The sequence below is a fragment of the Onychostoma macrolepis genome, chromosome 06, assembly GCF_012432095.1.
Source record: "Onychostoma macrolepis isolate SWU-2019 chromosome 06, ASM1243209v1, whole genome shotgun sequence".
Taxonomy (NCBI): Eukaryota; Metazoa; Chordata; class Actinopteri; order Cypriniformes; family Cyprinidae; genus Onychostoma; species Onychostoma macrolepis.
This window is the reverse complement of record NC_081160.1, coordinates 17178750-17195257: the sequence shown is the minus strand read 5'-3', so window position 1 is coordinate 17195257 and position 16508 is coordinate 17178750. Positions and strand designations below refer to the sequence as shown.

Genomic DNA, 16508 nt, shown 5'->3' with positions numbered 1-16508 from the left:
AAAAAAAAAAAAAACGCCTCTGTGTTTTGTTTGTCTATACAATGAAAGTTAGAGGGGTTCAGTGTTGTTTGACCCCCAACATTCTAGTTTTGTGTTCTGCAGAAGAAAAAAAAAAAATCATACAGGTTTAGATAAGGATGAGAAAATGATAACAGAAATGCTATTTTTGGATGGACTAGCCTTTAATATCTAAAAAAACAGCAGCAGCCAGAAAACCTGCACTGCTACGGTGTTAAAATTTATTATTAAAGATTTATTATTTCCAATTTGCCTATGCTCCCTTGAATATTCAGTAATGATGCTGTGAAACTGTGCCCTCTACTGAACTCCAAGATGGCACTGTGCACTGCGAAGCGGAAAGTGTAGATGATTTAGTAAGGGTTTACTGAAAAGCTGGAGGAGTGGTAAGGTGGTTTTGGCTTTGGTGACAGTGCTGGAAATTACTCTGGATTTGCCATTTTGAGCAGTGGGCAAAAAAGAAGGCAGTGAAACCTCAGTGCTAGGGCTATATGTTATAATTTGGAGAACTTGGCATTTCCTACAATATCAGCTACATATGATGCAACAAAGGCTGTCATGTAGTCAAAGTGATCCTCATCACCCTAAATATGAAAATTCTTAACTTCTTCTTTTGGCTGACATAAATCAAGAACACAAAAACACAGAGAGGTAGAAAGTTACAGGTTAGATAAATGGATCTGCACATGCAACACAATCTCAGGGCAATTCATAACCGTTTCATATTTTGTCGAATTGGTGGCTAATTCATAATTCATACATTTGTATGTTTTTGTTTGACCTGCTTAAGCCCCAGTGAAGGTTATGTTTAGGGGTGGACTTTCATGCTTAATTTTTTTCCTAAATATTGTACGGTTCCTTACAAATTACATAATACAAATTATTACAAAATTGCCCCTTCGTAAAATAGTTAATGTACATTTTCCCATAAAATCAAAAAAGGGATAAAATACAATCGGATCGGTGCTTTGTGTCAGGATTCCGATCAGTCTGTCAGGGCTACTATATGGCTACTTCCAACTGAATACATGCATGAACATCGAATATGCAATATTGAGTTATTAATAAAAATTGTGTGGTCAGTCATACAGTGATGTTCTGGTCAACAGGGCATCTGTTTAGACCGAGATGCTCAAACCAGGGCCCACATAATAACTTTTGATTTGGCCCTAGATGCCATAGCACAAGAGGGCATAAAAATAACTCTTTTTTTTTTTTTTTTTAAGTGAATTAAAAAAAATTGATCACAGTCTGCCCCTTTATAAGTAAAAAGTTAGGCGACTCTGGTTTAGACCATTTAAATTGTTAAACAAATCTGACCAATATTAACAATATTCTGGTTTCTTTGAAATTTGCATTGTCTGTGTAAAAGAGAAGAACACTAAAGAAAGTGATGGCTCAGTAATACAGCGGTTTCTTAAAAGGGAAACAGGGAATCACTGAGGCCACAACAGAAATGTAAATAGGCTACACATGCCATTGGAAATGGAAATAACACAAGTACAAACGGGAAACAATGATGAAATAAAAGGCAGTTTGAGGAATGGCCTGGTTTCTTTGTGAGTTGGGCTAATACTTATTTTTGGTGCTGACCGACTCTGGATTTCAAAATGTTATACTTACAGTAAAGATTGATCAAACAGAAAAGGCCTTTTCTGCACTTTTGCTCTTGTCAGCTTGGAAATGGGTCAGCATGTGATCCATATAAACACCACAATCAAATAAAGAATACTTTTATAACAATAAAATAACAATATTTCACTTTTCTGCAGAGCCTGCTCTCTTACATGTAAAGATCCATGGCTGAGAAATATCAGACCGGGTTACTGGTGGCTAAGTGTGAACTAATTTGATTGACAGGTCTTACAAAAAAATGTGGTTGTCGAAATGGTGTGAAAGAGTTTGTGACACTACAGCCTTTAGAACTTTGTGTTGACATTTATTTAAAATCATTTGTGGATCTTTCTGAACCCAAACAATGAGTCAACGTCTGGCTAGAACAACACCATCTGTCCTAAAATGCATCTTTCTCCATTGACACCCATTATAAAATTAGCTACATACAAAATTAGAATGTGAACACTAATAGCCAGCTATGTCCAGACCCCTATGCAGAACTGCTAACTAAATGAACGCAATACTCTAATACTCTTAATGTAATCCCTTTTTGCTTCCCACACAGAGTAGCTGAAAAGGCTGCATTTCAAAACAGGAATTAAAAAGTGTTTTGTACAAATGACAAACAAAATATGGTTCTCAAAACTTTTAATGTCTACCAGCACATGCAGATGTTGCACAACTCTCAAATGTGGGAAAACATGCTCAGAAAGTTTGTTAGAGTTTTACAAGAAACTCCTAACCTCTAGTTCGATGAGAAATGTTAATTTTCATTTCTTACTGTAACTGTCACTAATTTCCTTTTCTCTTACCGTTCGCCTGAAGAAATGAGAGAGTTTTCAACAGATATTTTCAGAAACAAAAAATAAGGAAGGTGGACGGTGGAGGGAGAAAAAGGAGGCCCTGATTTGGTTTCCAATCTACAAAGGAAAGTAATCCTATCTGGCAGTCTAATGTGATTTTAATACTCGTGTTACATCTCAAGTGTGATTTGCCCGTGTGAAAGCTTATCAGATGTATGGGATAGAGTTGAACGTGACGCTTGGTCCTTTGCATGCGAGGCCACTGTTTGTCTAATCTTTATGCCTCTTATGGATTTGACTACCGAGCTAACAAGTGTGAAGCAGCTCATCAGGGAAGAATGAAGAGTGTGACAGGAATAGGTGAATGATTATGAAAAGAGCAACGGTTTGGGTAACATTTCTGAAAGAACCTAAATCCAGGTTTTATACAGAGCCAGATGCTTCTGGCAGATCTTAGACAAGTCTTCAGAACATGGAGCTAATGAGAGCTGAAGCTAGCTTCATATGAAGACAAGGAAACTAGAACATCAAAGAGCATGCAAACTAGCGCCGTTGAAGTATTTCCTCTTGGATATGTGTGTAGAAATGTGCTAAGCGGCAAGTAAACTAACAGTATGAATGTGTGCTTGTAGACAACAAAAGATGAGGTCACGATGTATCACTATGCATATCTATATATACACACATGCATGTACTAATAAATTGTGATCTCATCTGTTGTTGTCCATATGCATGCAGATACATTAAAAAAATAATATTAAAAATTATTCAAATTAAATTTCAAATCAGGGTTATTATCATGACTAAACCTAAAACTGAAACTAAAATTAGGGCAACAGTTGTCATTTTTATTTAGTTTAACCTGTATACACTGAAATAAACTAAAACTGAAATAAAATTAATAAAAACTATATATCTTTAAAAAATTATTATTATTATTATTATTATTAAATAAATGCTGTTCTTTTGAACCATCTATGCATCAAAGGATGCTGAAAAAAAAAAACCCATCATGGTTCACACAGTTTTTAAGGCTGATAATAATAAGAAATGTTGAGCATGAAATTAGCATATTAGAATGATAGAATGTGAGAAATGTGGCAAAGCGCTTTGCCCATGACATATAAGGAGATGTTGCGCTATCAGAGACCTGGATTTAAGTCCAGCCTATGTTATGTTATGGATATACAAAAAAACAAAAAACAAAATCCTGTCACATCTGCACCATCCTAATGTAATAAAACCAAAAAGGCCAATAAATAATAAACTCACACATGTACTCCTCAACATTAGAAAGAAATGACTGTAAAAATTACATACGTATACACACCTGCTGTGCATCCAGCAGATATTTTACGTGACTAAGAACACTTAAAGGAATAGTTCACCCAAAAATTGTCATTATTTACTCACCCTCATGTCATTCCACACCTTTGTAAGTTTCTTTCTTATGATGAACACACAAAAATATATATATATATTTTAAAGAACCAAACAGTTGTTGATCCCCATTGACTTCCATAGTAGAAAAATAAATTAAACTATGGAAGTCAATGGGGACCATCAACTGTTTGATTACTAGCATTCTTCAAAATATATTCTTTTGTGTTCAACATAAGAAAGAAACTCATACAGGTTTGGAACGAAATGAGGGTGAGTAAATGATGACAAAGTGCTCATTGCTCATGGTTACTCATGCTCATGGGTGAACTATTCCTTTAACTATTAGTGTATGAGACCCACTGTGTGTATATAGAGCGTCGAGCGGATCACACTCACGATATAGCAGGGTTCGCAGTAGGCCTTCTTCTCCACAGCATAAAAGGGCTTCCCTCTGAGCTTAGAGCCACAAGTCATGCAGATGAAGCAGTCCACGTGGAAGACCTGGTCCATGGCAGTACAACCCGTCCCCTCACCGACCACATTCTCCCCACAGCTTGCACAGCGACCTGCAAAATACAGCATTGGAATTATAGTTCAGATGCAGAAGGAAAATTACATAAACTATAACAAACACATTCAATGCTATAAAACAAACACAATATAGTGAGAGAGATAAAAAAAACTGTAGAGGTAAAGGTTAAACAGATAATACATATATAGTATAAATAGCACCATCTGCCACTTTCATGTGAAACCATTCTAATTAAGAATAGCTATTTCAAGTGGTGATATGGTTTATTCACCCTTTGCTATCCTCCAAACCAAAAGGTTTCTGCATCTATTTATTTATTTATTTTTTATTTTTTTCCAAAGGAGAGGAGAGGTTTCAACTATAAATAAAACTAACACTTTAGCTTTCAGGTTCGGAGATAATCTTGAATAAACAGTGTGTCTGTTGCCCCTTTCAAGCCAACTCATCTTTGTGGTACAACCAATGATAACAATCTACTCCACTGAGTAATTGCAAGTCTTGTAGATAAAAAGAATTAAAAGAGTCAATGTCAAAAGAAACTGAATATGAGGAGCATTTCTAAAGTTAGACTGATACCATCTCCAGGGAATTTACCCCTTTAAAGTGTTTGGATTTTTTTTCCCTTCTTTTTAAAAAGGGCAAAGTGATCGGTTGCCCTACAATTGTAAAAATCTAAGGCGCTTAATAAGGTCAGTCACTTAACAGGGACTATAGTGAGCTGATTTTCCCCTTTGTGAAGAAAATGGAGATCAATGCGTCACCGTTTGCACAAATACCACCCGCCATCTGTCAACTCACTCATCACAAATTGTGAAAACACATGCAACTTATCACTCAGATTATGGCAGATGTGTAAAGAGCAGCTCATATTCAAACGAATCACTAATAAATTCCACTGAACCTCTGTTCAGGCCAAACTATCCTTATATAAAGCCACATATAATATCTCCATTGGGATGAGAATAGGATTAAACAATGCATTGGCACATTGACACGCACACAATCTTTTCATGATAAAACAAAACTTTGGAAGTGGAAAGAGCACAATCTTTGTGTTATAGGGCATCTGGTATTGCACCGAAAAAAGATCCCGATTGCATATTGTGGGACACGGCATTTGGATATCTGTAATTGAGTCGAAGCTATCTTTAATTGAGCTTAAGATGTCTCCAACTCAATGCAAAGATATCTTCAAACCAATTAATGACACTAGCAGTTTAATTAGCAGTATCAGGAAATAATGCGCTTTAGAGCCATATCTTATGGTGTTTTCCTTTTTACACATCTGAGGACAGATACGATCTCAAAAAAAGAGAGAGTGTGAGATATTATGAATTAATTTACTTAACTTTAGTTCTGTAGTTCTTCATTTTTTCTTTTCTCTCTCTTTTGTGCTTCATTTAAGCCTGTTTTTAGAAATGATACACTCTCTGACTGCAATGAGAGCCAGAGTTCAAGCTTGTCACAGACAAAAGGCGAAGCAGTGAGCAGGAGAAATATCAGACACGCTCCCATTTTCACCGCTGAAGCTGTCGGCGGCATCAACAAAACAGACTGAACTTTTCTGCTCTTCAGATTAGATATCAAAGCTGAGCTGAATATGAGCACCTCTTCTCAACAAAGTTTTAATCGTAGATAATTCTCCTCACGCGTGTGGATTAAGACACGATATCTGTTCAATTCAGTCGATGCATTGCAAAAAGTCATTATTTAAATCAATACTTTTATCTAGTTTTCCAGTAAAAAATAAAAAATAAATACAAACATCATTAAATAAGATAAATTACTCAAGAAGCAAAATTGACAAAGAGATAATAAAGAGAATATGTTTTGAATTAAGTTATTCTCGCCGCTGTAAACGAGGATAAATAAAATGTATATTCTCTAAAAGTAACAGCATCGTTGATATTAAGCTATTTTGCTTATTAGATGCTGTAAATGTACACTACCATTGAAAAGTTTGGGGTCAGTAAGATTTTTTGCGTATTTACTTTTTTTAAGTAATGCAATGAATTGATCAAAAGTGATAGTAAATGATTTTAATGCTAATGCTGTTCTTTTGTACACAGTAATAATAATAGGAAAATTTTCTTTAGCATCAAATCAGCATATTAAAATCATTTTTGAAGGATCATGTGACACCGAAGACTGGTGTAATGGCTGCTGAAAATTCAGGAATAAACTGCATTTTAAAATATATTAAAATAGGAAACATATTTTGCATTGTATTATTTTTCACAGTATTTCTAAATTTAATGTATTTTTGATCAAATAAATGCAGCCTTGGTGAGCATATAGAGACTTCAGTAACAATAAAACAACTTTACCAGGCCCAAACTTTTGAATGGTGTTTTAAGATTATTATTATTATTATTATTTTATGCATTTTATTTTTCCAGAAAATAATGTTTTGCAGTGTGTAAAGACAAAAATGCTTAATAATTGACTTTGTGGATAGCGGAATAACAGCCAAACAGACCATTACTTCAATTAAAGGCACTGTGAAATGATCCGACACAAAATTTCCATGCATTGTCACACCTGTCTATGAAATAACAGCATAAAAAAACAAATGTCATGTTGATTCTTAATTACCACTTGTGTGCCCTGTGTTGAACTGTCACTAAAACTAATGTGAGCTACTTCACTGACGCTGATCTCTAGATAATTTCCACTCCAACCCCGCTGAGCTGTACCTGCAGCAGGGTAACGCTGAGGAACACCACAGAGCAGGCGGAGGAAATAAAGTGGAGCCGTCTGCCTGCCGCGGCTCCCCAGGGGACCTGTGGGGGTGGGTGGAATCCCAAGCAAAGGTAATCACTTCAGATGGGCTGAAACGAGAGTGGCTCTGGATCACAGACCCCTCTGAGCCAAACAAGTGTGTGAGAGAGACAAGCACAGAAAAAGAAAAGAGAGAATGTGAGTGGGAAATACGGCCAAGGGATGAGCGCAGGTCACCCTCAAAGCCTGAGTGCAGGAAACAGTTCAGAAATCCTCTTTCCTTTCAGTGGAGTGGGAATGCTGTGGACTCACAGGATGTGAGAAAAAAGAAATCCTCAAATGCCATATATATATATATATATATGATTACAGATCATTCAGCAACACCTGTCTGTAGGTACACTGTTTGTTATTTAGCAGTCATTTAGTTTCTAAAGGCACGTTTCTCTCAATATTGGAGTCAGTAGGGAATACAGGAAGATGACCCACATAGCATCAGCAGCTGCAAAGAAATCTCTACAGACACTAAAAAAAGTCACACACATATACATTATGTGAAGTCTAATTGGTGCAGGCAGGAGATCAGAGAGTCACATGTTCACAACCGTCTCTCTAATTGTGGGGTCTAAATATTCTTTGACTCATTTGTAGCCGCAACCATTTCTGGTGACTCACAGTCAGTCTCTGAGCGAGAATAATAGAAAAGACTTTATTTTTCAATTAATAAATCAACTAGTGCTGTCAAACAATTAATCGCATCCAAAATAAAAGTTTTTGTTTTCATAATATATACACACACACACATATATATACATACGGTATGTGTGCTGTGTATATTTAATATGTATATATAAATACACACACGTGCATGTATATATTTCAGAATAATTTTATTTTTATGTTTTTTTTATGTTATTTAAACTATATGAATATAAATATAGATGTAAATATTTTCAAAATATATACTGTATGTGTGTGTATTTATATATACATAATAAATATACACAGAACACACATATATTATGGAAAAACTTATTTTGGATGCGATTAATCGCGATTAATCATTTGACAGCACTAAAATCAACACATTTTTACTATCAGCCACTCTATAACTACAATCTCGCAAATGGAGGACTCATGTAACCCAGTGAAATTGCTAAATGAACATAACGAAAGGCTGGACATAATGAAAGTCCAGTCCCTTTTACCCCCAAAATTCTTCTGAACAGAACTATATTACACTTGCTAGATGCAGATATTTAAGGGAAAGGACCAGACACAAATCCATATAGTAGGAGATCAAGATGATTTTTAAATTTGTTTAAATCTTCTAAAATACAGTAGCATTTAAATAAAGGCCATAAAACTCTAATTTAAATTTGAATTAGTCGTCATGTAAAGATCACAGGTACAGTATTTGATTACTTGTTATTTTGCAAAGATATGTGTAATGCTTAAGGGTAATCCATTTTGGATTATGTGATTAAAACGGAATAAAACAAACGAAGAACTGCCAAACATTAGTGATTCTGGTGCAGGACGTTAACATATTTGCGATAAAAGGCCACAACCAGATTTCTGCATAATGAAAACGGCAGTTGTACATCTCTATCCTGCTCAACTGCTTTTGAATCTCCCCCTTAACACTGGGCAGAAAGAGCTCATGAAAGAGTCTTCACTTTCCCCTGTGTCCCCTGCTCTGGGAATGGAAGGCGAGTCTTCATATTAAAACTTCAAATAGTTCCTTTGTAACCAGAAGGGGTAGGAGTGGAAGAGTTCATTTACACTTTATACACTTTCTCTTCTGTCTTCACCATCCCTATGAAGCCTCCATTCTTTCTTATATGCAACCTCGGAAAAAAACAAAAAATGAGAAAAGAAGAAATAATAAGGACGGAATGAAGGAAGAAGAAAGAGGCCGAGTGTGTTGCTCACAAGCCTTGTGAAAGGCTTAAAGCGGTTAGGCATTTTAATTGGATAAAAGGAGAAGATTAAAGAGTTCTTGACTGCATTCCATAAATAATTGATTTCTAATGTATTTGTGGTGGCAGGCAGATGCCGTTGTTTGGCGATGGTGGATGTTTTGAGTGGCAGGCCTGCTAAGATTTCCTGCACATCTCCGTCTCGCCGCTCTTTGTTTTTTCATGCTGCGATGCAAGAGGGGTGCATGAAAGGCGGCGCGAGCGCGAGCAGCAATTTTGATCTTACATCGCCGGAAATCAAAGATCATGCGTGTAAAGAGGGAACGCAAAGAACTTTTTTGTGGAAGGCCAAACTTTCCTGACTCGCTGAGAAAAGAAGGTGCGATTCTTTAAGGAGGAAACGCAGCCTTCTCAGTACTGGAAGACAAAGAGAATCGTGACAACGCGCATGTAAACAAATAAACACAACAGATCCACAACACATATTCTGGGCTCGCAAGAACTTTGTTGCTTCAGAAAGAATATTTTGCGGTGTAAACAACAGAGCGTTATTAGACAGAAATAGTAGCAATAATGCAACACAGATTCCCACAGATGGAATTCATCTTGTTTTTTAGGAACAATAGCAAACAACACATTCCTGCAGCTGGAGTGAAAAAATGAAATGATTTAAAAAACATCTGTTTCAACAGCAAATTCCGCTCCAGCAAATTATGCTGCTCTAATTCACAAATTTATTACAGAGCAATGTTACCAAACACACACTTTGTTTTTCCCCCCCTTTTTCCCACACAAAAAGCTGAGGAGAAAAATAAATCTGTTGTGACAGGCTCTGTGCGCAGAGAATTAAAAAAAAAAAGAAGGTAAAAAGTCATGCCAAATGTTTATTTATTAGAGTTGCAAACACATATTATTGAGGTCAAGGATGCTTGTAATGCTCACGTTTTCATAGCATATCAATTAATTTATACAAAAATGAAGTAAAATTCACATGTACAGTGACTTGCATAAACCTCTTACAAAATTTTTATATTTACCATATTAAGTAATTTGACAATTTTGTTTATTATTATGATTATTTCATAAATAAATAAATACATAAATGTTTAAAAAATAATTTATACTTCTATATATTCATATGTAATATATATATATATACACACACTAGTCAACATTTGAAGTGGATCAATACTATTATATTAGCATTAAATGACGTAGATAGTCAGAACGCAAGAATATGGCCGCACAAAGTTTCAGGATTACACTTTTGAAATTTATGTATTTTTTTGTATTTTCCCTAGTTTCTCTTTCTGTCATTTCTTTGTGTGTTCATTCCAAATGCCTTGTACACAGCTGTCTGATTCTGGTTTCATTTCAAATGACAAAAAGAATGAGTGGCATCAATGTGCTCCAATCTCTCAATGCACCTTACCCATAACCCCTGTAATCTCATTCCCATGTCAGCAAATAATGATGAGGCAGAATGGGATGTGACTCCAGAGCAGAAGGAAAGGGGGGAGTTACATGCCACAATGCATTACCTCACAGTGTGTCAAGCCTGCAGGGCAGCGTGCAGATGAGAGAGAGGGTGTGGGGGAAGCGTATGGGTTACATGTCCTGGAAGTAGGTGGGAACTGTGACATGGACAGGTGCCAGGGTGTAAATAGGGCGAACAGAAAAAAAGAGAGAAAGAGAGATAAAGAAGAGGGCTGGAGTGTGGAGGTGAGCGAATGTGTAAGACTGCATTTTTGTGTGGCACAAAACTTTCTTTCTTGGGGTCAAACGCTCACCCACGAATGAAATCTAGCAACATGATTCATTGTAAGCCCTCCAGCTCCTTAAACTAGGCCTGCAACGCAGACAATCTTGCAAGCCTCAGTGGAGCTGTCTCAACGAAGCACAATCGCCGACCCGCGCTCTCCGACAATGAAGGTTTGTGTTAGATGATATCACCTCACATGAACTATAACGGGAAACAGGCCCTCACTGACCATCTGAAGTGTGAGCCAGGAGAGGAAAGAGAATGGGTGCTGGGGAAAAGAAGAAAAGAGAAAGTGAGAGAGGAAAGACAGATTTAAGTGGCACACCACACGCTGATGTAAGACTAGAAAGCAGCGTGTCCTTGGTCTTGAAGAACTGAAACATAAACACAGCATACGAGAATAAAAAAAGCAGGCAATACTCATGTGTGTCTGGAAGGAAACAGCAGGATCCAGACAAGGATATAACTACATATTCAGAGCCAAATTTAATTATTTAAAGGAAAGTTCACCTAAAAATGAAAATGTTGTCATGATTTACTCACCCTTATGTTGTTCCAAACCCAACTTTTTCTTCCATGGATATGAATTTTTAAAAAATATCCTTTGGCATTTTTTTTTTTTGTATAATGCAATTATATAACAAACTTGCTTTATTACAAGTATTTTGAAGCCTTCCCATTGATATATCTATATATATATTAGAAATGTATTTGTATATACAGTTGATGTCAAAAGTTTACATACACCTTGCAGAATCTGCAAAATGTTAATTATTTTTACCAAAATAAGAGGGATCATACAAAATGCATGTTATTGTTTATTTAGTACTCACCTGAATAAGATTTCACATAAAATGTGTTTTCATATAGTCCACAAGAGAAAATAATAGTTGAATTTATAAAAATGACCCCGTTCAATGGTTTACATACACTTGATACTTAATACTGTGCTGTTACCTGAATGATCCACAGCCGTTTTTTTTTTTTTTGTTTGTTTGTTTTTTTTGTGTAGTGATAGTTGTTCATCAGTCCTTTGTTTGTCCCGAACAGTTAAACCGCCTGCTGTTCTTCAGAAAAATCCTTCAGTTCTCACAAATGCTTTGGTTTTCCAGCATTTTTGTGTATTTGAACCCTTTCCAACAATGACTGTATGATTTTGAGATGCATCTTTTCACACTGAGGACAACTGAAGGACTCATATGCAACTATTACAGAAGGTTCAAACACTCACTGATGCTCCAGAAGGAAAAACCATGCATTAGGAGCCGGGGTGAATGAGACAATATGACAATATAACACAATAGAACCACAATTTTTGGGGTGTTTTATAGTACTTCTACACTTATTTTTGGGTCCTTCGTGAAGGTTGAGAGCTTCAGGCTCATTCATTGTAATTATATGGAAAAGAGCAACCATTACATTATTCAAAATTGTGCTTTTGTGTTCCATGGAAGAAAGTTATGCGAGTTTGGAACAAATTGAGTGAACAAATCCTTTAAGAAAAATTACTGAAAGTTAGCAGTTCAAAGATAAGTAAACAAGTTCTCAAGGAAGTGAAGAGTTAGTGGAGACGGGAGTAAGAGGCCAGAGCCCTTCCCTGTTGACATGATTACAGCTGATGGTGGACAGGAACAGAGTGGCCATAGGAAGCACTGGGACTTTTCAAGTCGGCTGACTTTCTAAAAAAAAAAAAAAAAAAATAATAATAATAATAATTATATATATATATATATATATATATATATATATATATATATATATATATATATACTATCCCATACAAGTATACAGATATCAAAGGAAATAACTGTTCTGACATGGTCACACCAGCTCATTAAGGACAATATACAGTCTAAGTGTTGATTCATATGCAGTAGTTGCATTATCCAACTCCCTTCTGCTGCTATCTGTCTGCTCATGAGCCTCTCAACTGCTAGAAACCAAACATGAAGGGGAGGGAGGTCTTCTAATCACCCACAATTTAAACTAGGGACACTATAATCTCATTACGAGTCTCATCAGACCACATAAACATTTTTGATCATTGCAGATTTTTATATTAGTTTTGCAATCTAATTGCACTGCCTTTACAATAAAATAGGGTTATTTCATACATTTATATGTAGCAAATATATTCTACATGCAGTATATGCAGGTACTAGAGTCAAATCTAGATAGTGAAGGATTATATATAATATATACTTCTTGGGGATCAGGATTGCACCAGTGATTAAAACAATCAAATCCACTGAACTGCAGATTAATTTGTTCCAAGTTTTACCTGAACTACCAGTTTCTAGCAGCCTGTTTGTTTCCTGTCGTGCTTCTCATTTTATACCACACCACTGTTGTGCTGAAGTTTCAGATCATCCCTGTAGAATTTTTTTTTGTTTTTGTTTTTTTAAAGTTGTTTTTTCAGCAGTGCTTTCCAGGTCCTCTCTGTCCCATGAACACCTTCTTGTTTTGTTCAGTAGGTACTTCAGGGCCTTTGTGATCAACAATGGGGAATGGCCTGATATCGGGAAAAACTATTTGTTTTTTGTAGGGATGCCATTATCCTATGTTAATGTATAATTCTCTTACCATTTACCTTACAGTCCCATTTACAAAGCCCTCTGAACTTTTGTTTATTTCCTCAATAAAAACATAAAAAATCCCGTGGCAGGTAATTTAGTTACAGTCAAAAAAACTTTTACCCTCGATAGTCTTGATGTCATAGGCTGTGCTATTTATTAATAAAAAACAAATTACTTTACTTGCTCTTACTCATGAACAAGAAAAAACCCAACCGGTTCAATCGTGGAGTCGGGAGCATCAGCTCTCAGCCAAGTTTCAGTGTTTGTATTCTCATTCACTTCTGGTCAGTTACTTGTCTATTTTATTAACCAGAGACTTCACATTGCCCAAGGCAGGTAAGGTCTGGATCTTTTTCTTTTGATTCAAAGCTAAACATAAGCTTTATTTCCCCAGAATCACCGTGGGAACCAATTCGCAGCTTGTAAACAAAGGATGCAGGCCAGTAGGCTGTTGCATCTTATAATTCAACAAAACTATTCTTGCAGTCCATTGTGGAAAAGTGTACTACAAATTTCCAAATGTCAATAAAACATGAAACATTTTGTGAAACTATGTCTGTTGTTAGTAATGCTTTGACATTAAACGTAAAACAATAAAACATTCAAAATATGTAAATGTTATTAATGTAAAATATATAATTACAAGTATATAATATATAATTAATTGGGACCAACAACTGGGAGAATTGGATAAAATCATAAAATGACCAAAACTCATTTAGGTGTTTTATTTGGTGTTAAATCTGTGTTTTATTCAGTAATTACCCATAATAAACTTTAACTAGGTGCTAAATTCTCTACTGTAGTGCTGAGCAAATTGTATTCAGCACTGATTTTGTCAGAACATTGGCGTGTGCTTGATTTTCATAATTCCTTTAGTGCATCGGGCGTTAAAACAAAGACAAAAATATGCATACACTATGTGATATTATGTATGTATAAGTGCATGTGTGTGTGTATTGTGTATAAGATATTTATTAGCATGAACTCATGTTTTTACAAATAAAGAGGGCCTTCCTAAGATGTTACATGAATTTAAGTGTCACTATAAAAGTAGACCATGAAAAGCATGATTTGAAGAGAAGAAAAATCTGAAGCTGACGGCATACAGCAACTTTATACAGTAAGCGACTTTAATGGATGGAGTAGTAGTGTTTTTGTGGAAATTGTCATGTTGGCCTGCACACCGAAACCTTACCGGCGGGACAGAATCAGTGCAGTTCTTGACCCGTTTTAGGGTTACAGCACTTTAAAATGCCACAAATCCCACATTTTCATGCACACACGTGGGAGTGAATTTTAAAGCATACTCCTGAGACTTCGCTAAGGGCAAGTGAGTAATATGCAAATGTTCAACCAGAGTATCTAGGACAATGCACAACGCTCTCTGATAGAAAGCTCTGCTAATACACTCCGGGACATTGTAGCCTTTTACAGAAGAGTTGATAGTGTTGTGTTTGAAACACAAAGCTGAATGCCACTTGACCCATTTACTACAGTCCAATGTCTGGGGTCTTGGCCCTCTACTATGTGTTCAAAAAAATCTCAAACTCTTCCAAGATTCTTCATCAAGTTTTCATGGCAAGATGTCTCATAAATTATGAGAGCATCTCCAGCTGACTTTAGAAAAACGCTGCTATTCCCAACTCCTAACCACAGCACAAAGAAAAAAGTTCTGGTTGACCGTTGAGTCATTTGCCTTTCGAAATCTTTAATCTGATTTTTCAAAATCTTTGAAAATTGATCTGACACATGTTTGCACCCAAGAAGTTTTTGAAGAGCCAAGCTGTGGAGCTAAGGAATCGCTCCTCATCTAAACTCTTCTGAGAGTTCCCTAATGAGTTACACAAACGCAATCTCTCCGAGCACAAAAACGAACAGGATCTCTCGCTGAGTATATTGAGATAGAAATATCAATTAATCAGAAACTTCAGAGACAGTTTTGGTAGCGATTCACTCACACGACACATACAGTGTGCCTCAAAGTCTGCATTATTCAGTTCTGTGTCCTGCTTGTGCTCTTTAGAAATGAAAATACCTTGTAATGGAGGGAGGAAGTGCCGTGTGTGTTGGCTGAACTGTGATGAATGCAGCCAACTGTGAAAACTATTATGTGTTCCTTGTCTTTTAACAGATTATGTTCTGACTGAATTACCATGTAACCAATCTCTGCTAATAATTACACCAATGTATCTCGCCTCAGACTTAAGGCATGTTGTATTCAGAATGAGAAACAGAAGAAAACCGAATCGTGTCTGTCTCTGGAGACCCAGAGTCCTCTGTTCCAGCAGTACAAACATCCTCAATTGAGGGAGCGCTAAGCGTCCAGCCGGGAGAGATCATGGCATTGACTCTGATTAATTTAGTTAATTATTAGCCTTGGGGTTCCACTTCAGCAGTCACTCACAACACCCGCTCTATCCCCTATCCTGCCCTTTTAAGAGGAAGGAGGCCTTGAACAAGCAATCAGATGGGTAGCAATTACAGAGTATCTTATACTCAAAGGGTTCCCTGTCTTACAGCGCAGATCTTCAGAGGAGTTCTGGATGACATCCTGCAGGATCATAAGAGAAATCTTAGGGGAAGGAGATGTGTGGGGAAGAAAGACAGCACTGGAAGAGGTAAGAAAGGAAGCGGTCTTGGTCTAAAATGTGTGCTGTTGCTTTATGTGTGTCTTGTTTTGTCATTATAGACCCCATGAAAATAATTTTCTTTATTTTTTCTAAATATTCCTTTCGAAACAGGACATTCAGCTAGCTCAAATCAAAAGGCTGCTTTTAAAAAGTTTACATTACAGTTTGGCAAAACTGGTGGCATTATGAACAGATATTCATTGGCCATAACATTTAATTGGCCAAAAAAAAAGTATGAATTATTTTTTTCCCTTTTTTCAGTGTTTAGCGAAAGGAGATGTTATAAAGGGATAGTTCACCCAAAAATGAAAATTATGTCATTAATTATTTACCCTCATGTCGTTCCAAACCTGTAAGACCTCCGTTCATTTTCGGAACACAAATTAAGATATTTTTGATGAATTCTGAGAGCTCACTGACCCTGCATAGACAGCAAGGGTACAACCATTGTCAAGGTACAGAAACGCAGCAAGGACATTGGTAAAATAATCCATGTGACATCAGTAGTTCAACCGTAATTTTACGAAGCTACGAGATTACT

At 36.3% G+C, this 16508-nt stretch overlaps 1 protein-coding gene across 4 annotated transcripts in view; it reads right to left on the bottom strand.

Annotated features, from left to right (window-relative positions):
- lpp (LIM domain containing preferred translocation partner in lipoma) overlaps positions 1-16508 on the bottom strand; it is a 218761-nt gene that overhangs the window by 27133 nt on the left and 175120 nt on the right. For all 4 annotated transcript variants that reach the window (XM_058777838.1, XM_058777836.1, XM_058777837.1 and 1 more), the window contains one exon: positions 4218-4387. In XM_058777838.1, coding sequence (XP_058633821.1) covers positions 4218-4387 — 170 coding nt within the window. The remainder of the gene's footprint in view (positions 1-4217; positions 4388-16508) is intronic.